The sequence below is a fragment of the Leguminivora glycinivorella genome, chromosome Z (assembly GCF_023078275.1).
Source record: "Leguminivora glycinivorella isolate SPB_JAAS2020 chromosome Z, LegGlyc_1.1, whole genome shotgun sequence".
In the NCBI taxonomy this organism is placed as follows: domain Eukaryota; kingdom Metazoa; phylum Arthropoda; class Insecta; order Lepidoptera; family Tortricidae; genus Leguminivora; species Leguminivora glycinivorella.
This window is the reverse complement of record NC_062998.1, coordinates 28,468,146-28,488,256: the sequence shown is the minus strand read 5'-3', so window position 1 is coordinate 28,488,256 and position 20,111 is coordinate 28,468,146. Positions and strand designations below refer to the sequence as shown.

The 20,111-nt window shown below is 36.1% G+C and overlaps 2 protein-coding genes across 2 annotated transcripts in view; both read left to right on the top strand.

The window, feature by feature from the left end:
* Positions 1-936: 936 nt before the first annotated feature.
* LOC125241956 (ichor) overlaps positions 937-20,111 on the top strand; it is a 122,930-nt gene continuing 103,755 nt past the window's right edge. The window contains exon 1 of the mRNA XM_048150672.1: positions 937-1,000. The gene's annotated coding sequence lies outside the window, so the exon portion shown is untranslated. The remainder of the gene's footprint in view (positions 1,001-20,111) is intronic.
* The window catches only part of LOC125241955, a 49,801-nt gene continuing 30,683 nt past the window's right edge, over positions 994-20,111 (top strand). Inside the window, exon 1 of the mRNA XM_048150670.1 lies at positions 994-1,933. Coding sequence (XP_048006627.1) covers positions 1,171-1,933 — 763 coding nt within the window. The 5' untranslated portion in view covers positions 994-1,170. The remainder of the gene's footprint in view (positions 1,934-20,111) is intronic.

The window sequence follows — 20,111 nt, the reverse complement described above, 5'->3', positions numbered from 1 at the left end:
TATTTTTTATACCACTTAATTTGAAAAAAATACTCCTTTTACTTATATTTTGCTACTCTCAATACAACAACATGAAAGACTAACGGTGCTTTTATGACCTGTAGGCCTAGCACATGATGGCCGCGGGAGTATGTCGCCGCGAGATAGACTACCTGTCCTTATGTCATTAATACAATTAGACAAAGACGTGTCATCTATCTCGCGGCGACATACTCCCGCGGCCATCATGTGCTAGGCCTACTGATGGTGAATGAAGAAATAAACAAAATAGTTAAAAACCTCATTTTTTGTATTAAAAGGGTTCTATCTACCTATTTGGAAGAAATCTAGCGCACTGGCACTATCTTAAGTATAATTTGATCATTGATCCCAACAACTCCACCTACCCTACTGTCTCCCTTTAAATACCTAAACAGATTTGACGGATCTACGAAACTGGCATTTGCGACATAAAAATCTTAAGTAAAGAATATCTAATGTTTAGGTGGGTAACCATTTTGATTGTAATTATAATTGTCCCATGTTTTGGTACTGTATATATGTATACTGTGTACCTGTCTCTATATAGATTATTATCATAATGTTTATTTTGTATTTGTTACAGGTCACCGTTGCTGACACTGCGATGGCAACTTGGTTGATAATGATAAATAAAATGGAAGCTCAGCCGGCACCGGTGTGTTGAAGCACTGCGCGGGCGCACGCGCCCGCCCGCTCCGCGCCGCCCGGGCCTCCCGCGCCGCTCGCCGACGCATTCCGTCGCCGTCCACCGCGACTGTCGCTCGCGTCGCGATTGTGCTCTAACGGATGAACAAATTAATAGTGACTTCTCAATAGTGCTGCAATCATAAACAACGGTTGTGTCAAATGTAATTTCGCAAAACTGTTTCACCTAAATCTGAATGTTACATTTGTTAGTGTCTTAAGTAAGCGGACAAGTGCATTGAGTAAGTGTGGAGAGGGCTGCATTCCAAACCGGTGTCGTTCTTTAACAGGCAAGGTTGGTACTACTCTCTGCCTATGTTTTGAAGTTATTGAAGGACACATAAACGACGCTTACGCTCAGTTCAGCTTCTTTATGAACTGAAATCGTGTGAACAGTAGTAAATGAGGTCTCCATTCAGAATGTAATAAAACGTTGCAAAAAAGTGAATCTATTCAAGAGTAAAAATGGCTGGTGGCGCACTGAGCGAAAACGACCGCCATTGCCTAGAAACTGGAGTAAAAAGTCAATCTGAGTGTTTGCAAGATACAGAAAAACAAAGTGAATGCAAATCTAATGGACTGCGCGTCCGTTTCCTCGACGAAGAAGGCAAAACCGAGAGGACAGTCAGCGCCGATGAAACCGATGCTGTCGTGTCGCGTGTCAAGAAAATTCACATTCTTAAGAACAGGAGTTCGAGCGAAACTAGCATTCTCCTAAGAAACCCGTCTTTGATGAAGAGACGATCGAGTGCCGAGCGACGTCTTAGCGATGGACAAACTGGAAATCTGAATAATAATTCGCTCTCCGAAAACCTTAACGGCCGTGTATTGGCCAAGAACAAAGAGACCGAAAGAAATGATAAGACTGAGCAGGGAGGTGACCAAACCAAAGATATTATTGGCCAGAGCTTTAAGAGAAACAGTAATGTGTACAGCGTTAACCAAGCAAAAACATTAACACCGGAAAAGAAGAAATCTTTGCCTTTACTTATGCCCAAACTGAAGAATCATAAGTTACACGATACATCTTCAGAAAAATCGACTCTGCCAGCTGAAGGCTCCTTCGCTGAAAGTCACTCTGCTAAGGATTTCACGTCTCGCACGATCGGCCGTATATCCAAGGGCATCGGGCGCCTGCTGCGCCGCACCAACAGCGTTCGCATCAGCGAGCCCGACCCCACCTACAAGGTGGCTTACCTCGGCAACGTCCTCACTGGCTGGGCTAGAGGTAAGCTTCCTTCTTGTTTCCGTAATACTCATTGCTAAAATCGCTGTCAATAGAAATTGTCAACAATGTAAACAAACCATTGTATAAAATATCAATATTTTAGCACAATTTTATCATTTTAAATGTTGAGGATCATAATGTGATATGAATTGATTAAATAACACATGGATTTAGCCAGTATCTGATGAGTTAGAATGGAAATTAAAGACATTTTGACTACAAGGTTTGTTTACATTGTTCACAAGTTCTATTGACGGCGACTTTAAGTTGACACATTATATTACCTGCCTATCTATATCTACTTTTACGACTACATCATCAGTATCATCACTGGTTTAGGTTAAATCGATACTAATATTATTCCAAATAGAAATTTATCTAGTATTAGGTATTAGTCTTAGTGGCAGACCTCCTATTCGAAAATGACATCTAATCTGATATTATTCAAATATCGTGCATCGGGCTCGTGCTTGTCCGTAACATATAGCGCAGGTGAGTCGCCTAATAACATTAATACCACTAAATAAAAATAACATCATTCAAATATCATTCAGATATTAAATAGTCAACCTACTTTCGAATTTACCTGTATGTTTGTATTTGTGACGAATTTGGAATATTTGGTACATTTGGTACATAAAATACTGACATTTTTGATGTGTCTTTGTCGTGTTTGTTCTCTGTTGTTTTAATAAAATTCATTTACTTTAACGTTATGCTAATGTAAAGTGAGATGCTATTTGAATAAACTGAAATGGCTGGATGACAACATTAGGCTGGCTATAATTCTAATCGCATCCTAATTATTTGTGTGTCCATATTTGTGTTTTCCTTATGTTTATTAGGCGATTAGTGGTACCGCACCTTTATGTCAAATTATGAAATTATCTCGGTTCGGGTGATTTTGCAATAAACCGCTGACCATATCTAGTTAGTATGCATATTGCTCAAATCAACAGAAAAAAAAAGCGTGTTACAAAACACGGAGAAACTAAAAAGCCAAAAATAATAAACCTTCGAATTCAGATTTCTTATCGGATTTCAATAATCTAAACATCCAAATTATAAACAAATCAATTATTTTTGTAGTCGGTACCAGACCTGTTCGTCGCCTTGCTATTTCCTGTTTGCCCCACCCAACCATACGCAGGCTGGCCCCGACTCCTAAAATAATTGATTTGTTTATAATTTGGATGTTTAGATTATTGAAATCCGATAAGAAATCTGAATTCGAAGGTTTATTATTTTTGGCTTTTTAGTTTCTCCGTGTTTTGTAACACGCTTTTTTTGAAGGCGGTTTAATTTTTTGTTAAAAAGTTAATTTATTTGTTGATTTTTAGTGGTTCCTAGTGATATTATATGTATCAGTCCGAATATATGTACAGTAGTGAAAGAATTATCCTTTAACTCCTAACCATTGAGGAGTTGACCTTCCATCATCAGCTCAGCCACATAAAATTATTACCATCAGACGTAAATACTGGTGTACCTTTGAAAAATACACTAAAAACATTACATGTGCCTATAACATTTGAAGAGTTCCCTCGATTTCTCCAAGATCCCATCATCAGACCCCGACTTGGTGCCAATGGGACCATCTCGGGGTTATACCCGTTCGATCAAAAAAAAATTTTGAAAATCGGTCCACGCTTCTCGGAGATATCGAGTAACATACATACAAAAAAAAATAAAAAAAAAACATTCAGTCGAATTGAGAACCTCCTCCTTTTTTGAAGTCGGTTAAAAAAACAGGATAAAAAATAGTATTCATTCTGGATTTCATTGTAAAACAAAATAAGTACATAATAGGATTACTTCCATTACTTGCTATAAATTCATACCAGGCAGGCAATTATGGTCGCGCGATAAATGATAAAACATCTGGCCGTCCCTATCGCACTTACTAATAGTGCGATAGGGACGGCCTGATATTTTATCGTCTATCGCGCGACCATGCTACCCGTGCTGGTACTTTTTTTTAATACTACGTCGGGCAAGGAGTGTCACGTGCGCGTTGCCAACCCATTAGAAACTTCTTCGTACCGACATACATACAGCGATAATTTCCTACCTTTTATAAGAACTAGAAAAAAATCCCAGTAGTTGCTACCAACTGAGTTTGTTAGCTGCGATTAAATAGCTAACATTTTAGTGTAAGTATCCAGTTATCCAGTCGCTTTTCTACTAAGTACGATATCGTCCACTGACAGTGTGAAAGATATGAGTACCAAATCAACAGTCTCACACATACTATTAATCGTCGGGTGACAACCAAAACTCACTAATTAAAATAAAACAACCTTGTGTTGCATGTATGGTGCACTATGGCTATTAATTTGAGGTAGTACTTAGTGATTTTTGGTTGTCAGGTTGTCACTCGTTGTTCCGTGAACACGATCGCAAAAAAAGTTCGATTGCCAGTTGTTTAATATTCCTCAACTGATTATTTACTCAGCCTGGCGGAGGCGAGACAGGCTACTCCAGAGTCCAGTCACCCAAACTCAACGACACCACCAGACTTCACCATACTTCTGTCCGGGAAATGTAATTCTGAATCATAAATAAAAGGTTACTTAGTCGTATAATGATATCTAATGGTCCTTCGGAATATATAGTTACTTTTGATTTCCGTTAAAAATATTAAACGCACTATTTGGATGCCATAAAACATTATATATATATATCACCCTCCTTGCGTTATCCCGGCATTCGCCACTGCTCACGAGAGTCTGAGGTCCGCTTTGACAATTATTCGCAAGATTTGGTGTAGATACTAGTTTTGCGATAGCGACTGCCATCTGACCTTCCAACCCGAAGGGTAACTCTAACTAGGTCTTATGGGATTAGTTCGGTTTCCTCACGATGTTTTCCTTCACCGAAAAGCCACTGCCAAATTTAATATCCAATGACATTTCGCACATAAGTTCTGAAAAACTGATTGATAGGTACGAGCCGGGGTTCGAACTGAGTCTGAGACTGGGTCACCAGCGCTGCCTCCCACAAACCATGGTGGTTAAATACGTAAACATAGTAATTCTCATTTTCCTTTCTTGCAAGGTGTGTTAATATTAAGGAAAATATGTTACAAGGCAAAATTTAAATAAAGCCTACGTCATTTCACTTTTTCGATTTAGTATTATTTATACGAGTTACGTCTAAAAACAAACTGGTTACTATTATAATTCTATAATTTTTAAGAAAAAAAAATTAAATAACAAAAAGAAAAAATCTCCTAACAAATAAATGTCACTGTTCTGAACTTAAATGCATGATGTTCTTATAAAAATACGAAAGTCACTGTAAGTGTGCCGTTCAGATTTGAGGAGTTCCGTTCAGATCATCATCAGAAGTTCCAATGCACTAAATGTCACTGTTCTGAAAGTAAACGCAAGCTGTTCTTATAAAAATACCAAAGTCATTATAAGCGTGCCATTCAGATTTAAGGAGTTCCGTTCTGATCTTCATCAGCAGTTCCACTGCACCAAATGTCACTGTTCCGTACGTAAACGTATGCTATTCTTATAAAAACACAAAAATCACCATATGTATACCTTTTAGATTTGAGGAGTTCCCTCGATCCTCCTGTTCCTCCAGGATCCCATCATCAGAACTGGGTTCTGATTAAAATGGGACCAATCTGTATGCATATACATTCGATCAAAAAAAATCCAAAATCGGTCCACGGTCAAATACAGTAACGACGGAGATATCGTGGAACAAACATTAAAAAAAAACCGGCCAAGAGCGTGTCGGGCCACGCTCAGTGTAGGGTTCCGTAGTTTTTCGTATTTTTCTCAAAAACTACTGAACCTATCAAGTTCAAAACAATTTTCCTAGAAAGTCTTTATAAAGTTCTACTTTTGTGATTTTTTTCATATTTTTTAAACATATGGTTCAAAAGTTAGAGGGGGGGGACGCACTTTTTTTTCCTTTAGGAGCGATTATTTCCGAAAATATTAATATTATCAAAAAACGATCTTAGTAAACCCTTATTAATTTTTAAATACCTATCCAACAATATATCACACGTTGGGGTTGGAATGAAAAAAAATATCAGCCCCCACTTTACATGTAGGGGGGGTTCCCTAATAAAACATTTTTTTCCATTTTTTATCTTTGCACTTTGTTGGCGTGATTGATATACATATTGGTACCAAATTTCAGCTTTCTAGTGCTTACGGTTACTGAGATTATCCGCGGACGGACGGACGGACGGACGGACGGACAGACAGACATGGCGAAACTATAAGGGTTCCTAGTTGACTACGGAACCCTAAAAAACATACAGACGAATTGAGAACCACCTTCCTTGAGATTTGGGCGGCGGTTAATAGTACATTACGATACAAGTGCGTAAAAAAGGAAGTTCGAAAAGAGTGGCGATAAATTAAAACACGACCGAAATACGAGTTACGAATTTCCTTTTCGCACGTGTATCGTACGACGTTTTTCAGTACAGATGGCCATACGAAGTTTCGACCTAACATATAATGAACCACTTCTCGCACTAGTGCGTAAAAAAAACTGAACCATCTGTACTGAAAAAATTATACATATTACTAAGTACAATGTTATGTTAGTTAAAAAAGAAACATAATACAAAAGTAATGACCGGCATAATACAGAATTAGGTAAAATGGGCAGTTGAGAGTTAGGGGCAGGATGAGACACAACTACGACTTTAAATCATGAGTGACACAGACGACTAGGAATTGGAAATTTGAAGAGTGAGCAGATGAAGTTTCAACTTGTTTTTTAAATGAAATAACTTGAAATAAGTGATTGAGCGTTTCTTATTGCCGGAGGAATATTATTCCAACATTTTGTGGCAGCATACCGAAAGCTGGCCGAACTGTGTCGCGGGTATTGTATAAGGCGGGAGGTATGTCTTTCGTGCATTTGCGAAAAAGTAAGTTTGTCTAGTACCTAGATATGAGGGTTTGTTGCTACTTATTATCCCAAAAGAACAAGGATGCGAGGTGTAGCGTTTGCGTGCCTCCATTTTAAGCAGTTTCCTATTTTTTAAGAATGGTGTAACATGGGCGCGCTTTGGTATGGGAAAGCAAAACTTGGCACAGGCATTCTGTAGTCTTTGTATTTTCATTTTTGCTTTTTTGATTATATATATTATATATATATAATACTTTGAGCTTTGAGCAAGTAAAACAGCCAAAACTTGAATTTATTGCATGTAGTAATATATACGTGGAAAAATCCGTTTATTTGCTAAAGTTTGGTCCATTTCGAGTGATTGCTGAATTGAGATTTCTCCACTAAAAGTCACTAAAGTACATCTAAATTGTATGTTATTAGATCACAATAGCCCTATTAAATCAAGTAAAAGGAACAGTTTACAGTTAAAGGAACACTGAGAAAATATTATGATTAACGTTACATCACACTGAAAATATTTGTTTTACAAGGGGGTAAAGTTGTTGTTTAACCGCATGTGCCAATATTGATACCCGAGCAAGCGAAATAAAGTAGTTCAAAAAGTGGAATCTTGAGCATTGCGAGGGTTTCAAGGCACGGAGGTTAAACAAACTTTGCCACCGAGTGAAACACATAATTTTCACCACACATATACGAACAAAATACTGACTAAGTATAAAACATCAAACTAAATTCAAGTCAGCCAGAATAAGACATCAACTTAAAATTTGTATGAAATTACTTTGCACTCTTGTGGATATAAGTTTTTTTGCAAAAATTTCATTTTTGGCACAAGCTTTTATCGCCGACTGTACCTTTCTTTCAACAGTCATCTACTGCTCTCCGAGACGTTTCTAAAAATCCCTTACTCGATGGGGATACGACGTTTCATAACAGAGTTCCTATGACCACCTCCTCTCTCTTTTTGCTCCATCATCAGATCAGCTCCATGATACCACAATATTGCATTGTCACGTGATTTACATATGTGTGCAAAACTTCGGTACAATACAAACCGGGAAGTGGGTCAAATTTAGCTTCTACGTTTTGACCCAAACTAACATACTTGACCCAAACAACAAGGCAAGTTGAATAATAGCTTGTTATAAAAATGCAATTTTGCTATCTGTTTTCGAATAGCAAAGAGAGCCTTTATCAGTTGGTGTGGCTGTGATGAAAAGTACTAAATTCATGAGCGGTATTTAGGGAATAAGGCTTCTTAATTATGTAGGTATTGCAATAACAAATCTCTCGAGCAACATTAACTTGTTAGAAGAAAATTCTTAACGAGATTAAATTACTTATGACGTGGATTACTTCAAGATAAGATAAGATTGCATAAAGCGAGAGATTTCAAGATCAAGGATAAATCTTGATTATGTCCTGTCACAATTTACACAAGCACGCCCTGCACAACAGAAAGGTGTAAGTTTGGGAGCTGGAAAGTTCGAAGGAACATCTATTATTTATTATTTTCTGATACAACCTTTGACTATTTATGTACATGTACGACACACTAATAAGCAGAGATCGGATTTTTGTGCGTCATTTCATAAACTAAAAGTCATTAAAATGACTTAAGTCACTAAGAATGTCGCAAATTCGTCCGATCTCTGCTAATAAGCAATAAAACGTTCCTACTTCTACAGTGACAGTAATTTTAGTTATAAACTCAATGTAATGCTAATAAATAAATAGTAAATGTGAAGATTTTAAACAATGGGTGTGTAATGAAGTTAAAAGTCCGAAATCTTATACAATCACAATTAAGTATTTAGACTTTTTGTAGACTTTTTCTTGCTTAATAATTTCACATTAAAAATCGAATCTATTTTTTAATGTTGTTTCTAATATTTAAACATAACTATCAGTTAAAAATGAAAATGAGGCCATAAAATAAACTAATATTTATATTATATTACTGTACCAACGGTTTTATTGACGCTTATTTCCGTACAGGTATATTATAATTTAAATGTAGACGATTTCTAACCTCTTAACCCTCCTTTTTTAGCTCCCGTGTTTGACAGAGCGTAAACTCGCCCGCGTTATAAAATATTGTGTGCCTCTCTGTTTAGTGCATCTTCTCCCTCACACTTTTTTGTATCGCATTCCGAACACCATTGTTTGGTTTGCTCCCACGGACGGGTTTGGCGGTATAAACGAGTAGGCATGTGTCTCTTGTCTCCTTTAAAATAGTTCGCATTAATATACATACCTACTTACATGTTTTTTTGCAATATTTTGAGTTGTTACAGGCACAATCCTATTTCGTCATCTTTTAATCTTCGTAAAATCGTCCACAGTGCCATATTTTCAGCATACGAGTCCTTAATCCTAGCATTCGAATTTTGGACCATAGATCACTAGATAAATAGGAATGGTCGTGTTATCACAGGACGTGAGGAAAGTGACGATACCCGATAGGCAAGCTATATCACTTGTAATAATTGTGACTTCACATCAGTTTATACGACAAGAAAAAAAACTTTTTTATTATGATTTAAATTGATTATTATTAAGCATGGAAATCATAGTTTACATGAGCAATAAAATTTCAAGTGATTGACATACAAAACAACAGCACATCAAAATAAATGTATAAATTATTTAAGTGGATGTCTCATGACATGACATACATAATATGGATGTTACTTTATTAACCGACTTCAAAAAAGGAGGAGGTTCTCAATTCGACTGAATGTTTTTTTTTTATACCAACATACATACATTATGCTAGCCTGGATTGGTTAGTTTTCGTGTAAAAGTTACCACATCGGAAGTTGACGATAAGTCTTAAGTTCAAATTGTACGATATATAGATATTACGGCGAACTTTTAGTTGAAAGCGGCACCAGCAAAGGTTATTTGTTATCCTTAGTGACTCCACGAAATAACTACCCTTAGAATATGTGGTCGTATTTGTATCAAAGATACACGCTGTTTGGTGTATGTTTGCAAGAGGGCTTACTCCGCCGCCGGGTTCAGTTCAGCTCTAAACGTTTCGCATATTGCTGACCTAGTATTTTATTGATCGCCTCGTTATCTGCGTTAAACTGTCAACGCGGTTAAAATAGCGGATAGAAAACGATTAGATTAAAAGGAATGTGCCCATCTTCTAAATATTATCTTTCTTAACGGAAGCCTTTGAAGTAGTCATAGAAAATGCTTATATTCATACCAAGTGTTTTTGACGACGATATAATTAGCATTTTAGTAAGCTGTTATTCGTACGTACAATTTGAATTAGTTTCCTACAACTATTCTAAGTAATAGTACTAATAGTCAGTATGCATTCACTAGGCAGTCTCGGCGCGGTCGAACGATTAGGTATGTTGCACCGCGGCGATAACCACGCGACTAGCGGTTATCTGCGCCGGGACTCGGGTTGTTAACCCACATACTAGTGCATACTCCTCGCACCTGCATCTTCTAAGTATAAGTACGTATTTTGATTAACGTCTACTGATTTAGTCTTTATAAATTTAAGCTACATGGATAGGCCTAGGACTGACTATATCCTCTTGATGAATTAAATTATTTAGAATTGTCGTTAAATATCATGCTTACTTCAGTAAATAGTACATCAGGTAGATTGGTACAGATTTGGTACATATTTTTACCTTAATACCATCTGTGACAACGCATCTAGAAAACTACTTGCAAAGCATAAAGCATGGTAATCCATTATAGGAATTTGTCCAAAATTAAATGGAAAAGGAATGGAGAAAAAAATGTACAATACTTTTGTTTTAACCAATTAAGATCCTTTTACATATTATTATTGTATATCTTAAATGACTAGTAGTCTCGCACAGTGATTGAATTATGAAATATTTAGTTATATATTTATTTCAGTTATAAAAAATGTCTGGTGCAGCCGTGGCGATGGTTACTTGTCCGGATATTCTTGACAACTAAGCGAATTTATAAATCTTATTTGCCTGCGAATGATGTTCTATTGAATGTTTGTGTGATGATTAATAAATTGCTGCTTTGATGCCTTAGCGAAATTGTGATTTTACTGTTATTTCAATAGATTTACTGTTTATGGCCTGAAAAAACAGAGTAGAAATTTAAAAGTGCCATCGTATTTTCGTCCCTTTCAAGTCAATATGTGTAAGAAAACGGAATGGCACTATGATTTTGACATTTTTAATGGCTACTCTTTTTTGTCAGGTCTTGCAATTACGTCTAGAAAAGAAAATAATTTGCAATCAGATTTTCTAAATAATATCATAGTGGTCAACGAAGATATGTATGTAGTTGCCACAATGAGGTAATAAATATAAAATAATTACTACGTAATTATTATTTACATCTATGTTCCATTCCAGTTATTCTTTAAACAACAGAAGTTATTACAGATACAGAGACAAAAATTTGGAGGATAAATACCTATTATTAAATATAAAATAAAAATTGTCTATAAAATTAATGTGTAATTTATTCGGGTTAAAAGCATCTACATAAAAAACTTAATTTCAGATTAAACTAATTCTCTATTATTTACCGCATTAAAGCGATATGAAATTAGATGTTACATCCATTAAAAAAGCTTACTACGACAACCAGACTGACAAGAAATTACCTATACTACGAAATCAAGACCTAAATAGGCTCCTTTCTGCTTTATTGTTGACAGAATATTATATTGAAATTTGTGTGAAATCGTTCGTTACACCTAAATAATATAATTTGTGTGAAAATTGTAAAAACACCTTACGACATTTAATGGCTATAAATCCTAAAATACACATGACAACTGAATCATGTTATACAACTCAAAATAGCCTCAGTTCATTTCAGCATGAACTACGTGTATTAACTGTCGTACTGGCTAGATATTTGAACAATCATTATTACTCTCGTTTCAAAGGTAGAACTGCATCATACGAAAATGGTACGTCGTTTAGTGGTACAGATTTATACACCGTGTTTTTTTATTTTATATTTAACAGGAACCACCTGGTATATCGCTTTTTGTTCATTCGAAAAGCTTTTTTGTTTGGTTTTCATACATAATACATAAATTACTTAATGTGTGAGAGAACCTTAAGAATAACATATTACCAGTTAATGTCTAGTAAAGGCACTATCTAAAGGCACTTTTTAATATACATACTATTAGGAAGGTATAGGTTATGATTGAGTTGTGCGGTCATTAAATTTATTTTTTGAATTACTCTGAGTACATAAGTAACTGTAAGAGTTATGACACTAGTTTCCTAGAAAAAATTACTGTATTAGACCTAAATAATCTTCCCTTAAAGTTAACGGAGATCAATAAAAACAGGTTGTATGTATCTTAATTTTCTGGTTGCCTATTTATGCAAATATGCGGTCCCGACTGTCCCGAGTGTCCTTGGATATAAACTTTTTTAGGGTTCCGTACAAAAACTCCACGCGCCTCTACAGGGTATCAAGCCAAAGTCACAATCGCTTAGGCTCATAATTCTCAGATCATTATCGTAGCTATCTGGCTCTGTCGCACACCAAGATGGAAGAGCGATAGAGAGAGCTAGCTACGATAACGATATAAGCGTAAGCAACAGTGACGTTGGCTAAGTACCCTGAACATTTACTCCACGTCCAAGTCAAACACGCACAATGCAACAGATTGGCTCGTGTTTGTGTGCGCTACGTACTTAGAATATGTGATGTGAACGTAGACGGACAGCATTTTAAAAATGGTTTTCTTACGTAGCAGCTACGCTACATGATTACTGAGTAGTGGTTAACGTTTAACAATATTAGCTGCAGGAAGGAAAATGTATCAATTTTGGAAGTGTACTGGTAGGTACTGACCATAGCCGGTTATCTCAGCAATTCCCGTCAACTTTGTACAAAAATTAAGGGAAAAGTTAAATTTGTTTTTATTAATTCCTATTTTGTTACCAAGATTTTGTTGATGAATTGAGATTTTATTAAGTTTTATTTCGTCATTAAGGTTCTCTAGTATCTATATTTTCTTAATTATAACAATTATCCTGTATATATCTTACGAAAGTCGAATTATATTACTAAATGTTGGTAACAAAATAGGATCAATTAAAATTTGCTGACGTGGCATTGTACAAAGTTGACGGGAATTGCTGATCTTCACTTCGTACATTAAATAATTACTCGTAGGTTAGTATTATACAAATGGGAGAGTTAGCTAATATAATTTTGTTAACCGTATTCGAGAGTCCGTAGATTTGTGACGGCTTCCTCGTATGCCTTGCGCTTTTGCTCCGGTGCCCACTTGGGGTTGCGCTTCCCTTCTCTCTAGCATGGTTTACTGACAATTTGACGACACTATTTCCATACAAACATCAAATCCCTGCACGCACGGCAGGGATAGCACATGGTTAGCGCGCGTCCTTATTAAATAAATAAATATAAAATAGTATAGGACATTCTTACACAGATTGACCGAGTCCCACGGTAAGCTCAAGAAGGCTTGTGTTGTGGGTACTCAGACAACGATATATATAATATACAAATCTATATATATAAAAGGCAAAGTCCTGACTGACTGAATGACTTAAATCAACGCACAGCCCAAACCGCTAGTACTTATAAACATCCATGACTCAGGAACAAATATTTGTGGTCATCACTAATAAATGCCCTTATCGGCATTGGAACCCCGGACCGCGGCGTAGTAGGCAGGCTCACTACGCGCTAGGCCAGACCGGTCGTCTGGCATTAATATTATTGTACATTATTAACATCTTGAGCCATGAGTTTGTATGAAGCATTCCGCAAATTTCTAATTTAACGCGAGCGAAGTCGCGGGCAAAAGCTAGTACTCGAATAAAGAAGTCTCCTTTATTAGGTATACATAGTCTAATGTTATAAAAAATATGGCTTAATACACACAACTTGTTAATTAAGGCGATATATTTCCGTAGACGCTGCGCGCACTCATTTTTTGAAGCCGTTAAAAACATAGGAAAACGCAATGGAAGAATCTGAAAACGATATATGTTAAATTTCAGGATCTGGTGAGTATGTTATGGAGTTGAACAACATGAATGTTACAACTTCGCTCGATAGAAAATGACTCCAAAGTTACCTCTTCTTTTAACAATAAATCGTTCCCATAGCTAGGATAAAAACTGTTTTGACTTTTTTTTTACTTCAATATATAGCTAAGAAGATTATCTAGACGAATCTGATGAGTTTGTGCCGGTAGCGTCATTAAAATAATATAATATTTACCAAATACTACCAAATCCGCAAAGGAAAGATGGAACAACTATGAACCCAATTTTAAGACCTGTTACTAATAATGTTTTTGTAAAAAAAAAAATTTTTTTTTTAATTTTTTCGAAATTGAAAACATTTTCGATGGCACTTATGGCCTCTTCAGTCGCGCGGCGGCGCTTTCAGAGGATGGACCTGTGTCAGTTTTCTCCGCGTGGTCACGTGTCATTGAAACAACGGGGAACAAAGCTTTGAGGAGGCAGAAAAAATAATTGCGTGCTAGAAAACAAATAAATAAAGAAAATTCTAATCAAAGACTGTGAAAAGGGAGGAAAATGATAATTTATATATACTTGTAAGTGTTTCATTTTCATATGATGTTATCAAGTGACATTTACGATATCTTTACATCATAGATTTTAGAAACCCCTAGATGACGCGTCTGTGACGTCATTACAGCACAACTTTTCCACTTGGAAAATATATGACTGATGTCCAGCTAGTGAAGAAACTTAAGTATAATTTTCATAAAAATATTGAGTAGTTCGAAAGAAAAGGCGGCGGTAGGTACAGTACTGATTGAAGATCAGGTAGGGTAGGTAGTTCTGTCTTTCAAAATTTGGTATAAGGTTAATTAGATCGTGCTACCCTCCGTCTATATTTTTCCTGTGTCTATGCCAAACATGTGGCCAGCCTGACAGAAATTTTGTTTGACAACTGTCGACATTTTTGCACAATAGTTAAAAGATTTCAGTATTTTAACTTCTCAATAAATTTTGATGAAAGTCCATAATCATACATTGATAAAGCTGGACAATTTTTTTTATTTTTATTTGGTGGGTATGATTACGGTACTTTATATTTACAGATATTTGTCTAATTTGCAAGATTATATAAATCCTTCAACAAGCTGTCTGACTCCTTTGACAACAGTTGATACTTGATATGAATATACTTGAGAATTCAAGGTAGGCATAGAATGGTATTGATACTTTATCTTGTGCTGGGTTGTATTTTATTTGGAGGTACGGTAGTGGCGGTAGTGCCCCCGCCAACACGAGTCAAGCGAAGAGAAAAGCTGTTTTCTTGAAGCATTTTGTCGTTCTTCCGAATCCTCGAATTTTGGGTCTGGTTTAAACCAGATAAATATAATTGTCAGGATATGATATCAATAGCAACTTTATTAAATAGACAAAGTTTCAATTGCATAGTTTTCATACTTCAGATTTTATTCATATCTTAATATAAATAGCACAGATTTCGTCAGTGACTGGATGAGTGATTTCATCATGTTTGAATGATGGTCATCAAAATATACAAGTAACCTGCTATTAGTAGGTTCATAAACAACAAGAATAAAATTCGAAACTTTGGCATGTATACAGCTTAAAAGCTTTCAATATGAAAATGAAAAAGCGTTATTTATTCACGACTGACAAATTTAATTTTTTTTTTTTTTTTTATGGGATAGGAGGCAAACGAGCAGACAGGTCGCCTGATGGTAAGCGATCACCGCCGCCCATGGACACCCGAAACACTAGAGGTGTTGGAGGTGCGTTGCCGTTTAATGTGTATTTTTAAACAACACTGACATGACATAATAATCTTATTACATAAAGTCTATGGTCAAAGAAGCTGACGGTTACTGTATTCTGTTAACAATATGTTAATAAGAAAAAACTTCTACATGAAGTAGAAAACTTGCCGAGATGTTAATCTTTCCCCTGCTCCCTTCAGTTTTTCATAATTAAATTCATTCTCAGTTTTTTTTTTATATTCAGGAAAACCGTAAAAGCTACAGTTAAGTATGATGTTTAGGGGAAGTAGATAAAATTCTCTACACAGTATTATCTTTGCAGGTAAATAGTTGTAACTCGTAATTTTCAAATTGTGCTCCTATTTACTATGGGACTAATGCTGAAAACGCAAAAAAATATCTTTGACTGTCATGATACAGCTCATTTCTATGGAACATCCAATTTTTTTTTCGTGGTTTCAGCATTGGAGCCTTAATGAAAGTTGTCCATAATGACCATAATGTCCAAAAGTCACTATGCAAAGTTTGAATGGTCCTTTTTATTTCACCCTGTCGATCTGTAGCTAAGTGCGATTACTAAGAAGTTTCGACGATGGCAGTTGGAGAATCCGAAAAAATCGATAAAATTGATTGTAGTTTAGGTACGTCACCAAACACACTGTAACTATAAATCATTAGTATTACTTACACAAATGATGAAACCTAATAAAAAAAATAAAGGCGGTAATCGAGCGGTGATCAGGCGATACAGCTACTCATTTGCCTCCTATTTCATGAAAATACTAGCTCAGTTAAAATACGGCGATCATTGCCTCACTGCGATCCGTCTGTGCCATGCTGCCGCGCGAATTTGAGTTCCCGTGTGTGACAAGCGAACAGAGCCGCGCGGGCGGGGCTGCCCGGACGCCGCGCACCTCACCCCCTTGGATTGGTTAGTTTGACAGATCATCTCGCCTTAATGTCAAAATAAACTTTTGTTAAATATCATTGTTTGAGCCATGAATGCCTTTAATGATTATATTACGCATAATTCGCGGAGATTATTCAATTGACCTTGCATCACGTTTGGCTGACCGCTGTGCGTTCTGTGCCCTTTATTTCAAAACAGGTGATCGCTTGAATAAAATGGTTTAAACGGTAGCAAACCTTATGCTCTTCAATTTATCAACAGAAAAAAAACAGGAATGGATCTATAAAAACTTTGATATTCGCATAAAAGTAATAAAAATATATTTTCACCTTTTTTTGACATTCAATAACCGACACGCCGGTCTTTAGTTATAAGTAGAACCTTTAGACGCCAAAAAGGTATATACGAGTTTTAGCTTATTTATTACTTTCATCTCATTTCGAAGTATTGAATTAACCTTAAATTTTCTGTATCAAAATTCTATTCGCTGCCCGCAAAGCGGTTCAAGGTTCGCTGACAATAGACAAATCATAATAAAATTAGATTTGTAAAATAAAGAAAACTTCATTTAAAAGGAATAATTATACTTTTCGTAAAAGCGTAGACTATTGTTATTGTTGCAAGTACAGCTCGGAGTCGAGTGGTAGAGGTTCTATTAGGTTCGCTTTCGGGGCGGGCGTCCTTGCTTCGGTCGTTCCACATACCGCAATCGATTCTAAGCAATAACACTGTAATAGCATACATACATACAGTTTAATCTAGCTAGTCGTATGTCTATTTGATTGAGACTTTCTTATTCTTGATTAAATGCTAAATATTTAAAAGGCCGTATAAAAGAGGTAGATCCCTCGGTGTCCCCGTAAGTCCTGTAGCTGTTATTTGTGCACTTACTAATGTATCATCATAGGCTACCTGTCCACAGGAGCGGAGCGGTGAGCGAGGTAAGAAATGTAAGAATCTACCAATAGAATATCATGGATTTTTACCTCGCTCATCGCTCCGCTGCACGCTGTCTCGCTCCGCTCCTGCGGACAGGCAGCCTTAAACTCCGAAGTGATTATACTGCTGAAGCTAACATGATTTTAAATAAATAAATATTATAGGACATTTTTACACAGATTGACTGAATCCCACGGTAAGCTAAAGAAAGCTTGTGTTATGGGTACTCAGACAACGATATATATATTTAATATACAAATAATTATATACATACAAAACATCCATGACTCAGGAACAAATATCTGTGCTCATCACGCAAATAAATGCCCTTGCCGAGATTCGAACCCGGGACCGCGGCATAGCAGGCAGGGTCACTACCGACTAGGCCAAACCGGTCGTTAAAAGCATTCGATTTTCAAAGCGTGATTATATTCTGAGGATTAATGCCTAATACGGATCTGATGGTTGCACTTGTTCACGTGATGTCGTGTTAATGACAGTGTCGGTCTCTTTCATTCGCGGGGTGCTGCTGCTGGTGCTCTGAGCGTGGGCAATCCGTATTGATTATGCTATTTAATTATACATATATGTAGTTATATTATAAAGATAAACGGAAGCCTCAATCAAAAAGTATTTAATCAATGTGGTGATTTGGTTGACAAGTGATAAGGTACACCTGTTTACGAAATTAATTATCTAATCAATTGCAAACTTGTGATTTTTAACCGACTTCAAAAAAGGAGGAGGTTCTCAATTCGACTGAATGTTTTTTTTTTTTTTTCTAATCAGCAAATTCCTCAATTGTAGGATTCCTTAGTCAAATAGGAACCCTTATAGTTTCGCCATATCTACAATTTATAATCACAGTCAATTTTGGCTACTGCCCGAATCGAGGCCGAGAATGTCGTTCTTAATAATCTTATTGCTTAAGTAATGCATTTGAGGTAGTGAGTAAAACTATATTTATACCTTCGACTTTATTTGCTGAATAAAACAATTATACTTTTATATAACAACTGTTTCTCGCAGACTTATTGACACGTACATATGCTATGGAGATAATACGCAATACCCGTATCATTATATGATTATGTATTATAAAGTATGTAAACAAATATAATCGCTGAAATGCGTATAGATTGTCTGTCATTTGCATTAACGTTGATATCAATATCACAAGAAGATCCCAGGGCACGCAATGTGTGAATGACGGTGCCGAGTTGTAATCAACTTATTATGTACCTACAACGCGTCAATCACAATGAGGCGTACATTTGCCAAATCTAACTTTTAACAGCATGAAAATATGAGCCATATAAAACGTGCCCTCGAGAATGAAAAACCTTTAATATGTACGTATGTACTTACTTACTTTGCTTTAAGATTTGCTAGACATGATGATTCGTGCAAAGTGCATGGAGGGGGTAAGCAAAGCGATCGCAGTGCTTGCGGTGGTCAAAATTGACACTAAAAATGGCTTGTCATCTATCGAAACATTCGAAACTCATAACAATATAATACAATGTGTAATGTTTGAAATGGGGCACCAATGTTGTTTCGTTGTTAATTGTAAAAAGAATGGCATAAATAGTCGTTGCACGTTCTATGCGTTTCCTAGACCGCACTGGAAATTGGATCAAAGAAATAAATGGATAGCTGCCGTGAAAAGAAAACGAAAGTGATATGTTAAAACAAAACATTATAATAAATTATATTTTAAGCTTTGTTTACCTAATATGTGTTCATACGCTGTTAGTATTTTCCTACCGTAAAAGATTATGCTTAAAGATTCAGGCCTGGCCTAGGAATAGGCCCGTGTCAAAAATTTCTGCGGCCGCGGACATGACTAGGTACTTACGTTTAGACTTGTATATGACATTAACGGGACGGAGGTTTCGCGAATAAATACCATATCACTCACTCGTAGAAATTCTACCATTACTCCTATGTTCTTAAATATTCCTTATATGTGCCAGCACCAATTTATTTCCTCTTTCTGTGATCTGGGTTTGGAAGTTTATACCGTGAGTAATGCTTTGAAAACTGATTTTTATTATTATATCCATGTCTTTATAATCTATCTACCTAAATTACACTTGAAATAGTAGCTCTTGTTATTCGATTTATTTAAAATTAACGAAAAATCGTTAAAATATATATTTGTTTACATGTCATTTTTTGACAACTGCCACGGTGCTACTCTAAGTTCACATGGTAGATGGCGTAATTGCCGTGCACGTAGCCAATTTTTGTTTTGTAACTTTGCTAAGGGTTGGGTTAAACACAATGTTTCGTCATCATATAAAAAACAAACCGTAATTATTCTCAAATACGGTGATTTTGTTACCCTCTTTAACTCTTTCCTCTCATTTACTCAAAGGTTAACTGGAAGAAATCCCTCTATGGGATAAGTTCGCCTTTGTACTTCGCATCTCAATGTATGTTATTTTTAATGTGTTTTTGTACAATAAAGAGTTACTACTACTACTACTACGTTTGGAACAATCGTATACTTTGTATTTTGTCATTCTTTTACACGTTACTCGACGCCTTTGGCATTCAGCCAAAATGTAATTTAAAATATTAACTTAAACTAATCATATTAAGTATGAAAAAAAAAACGCTATATCTCCCTAGAGAGTGAAAAAAATGAAACTTCTACGATA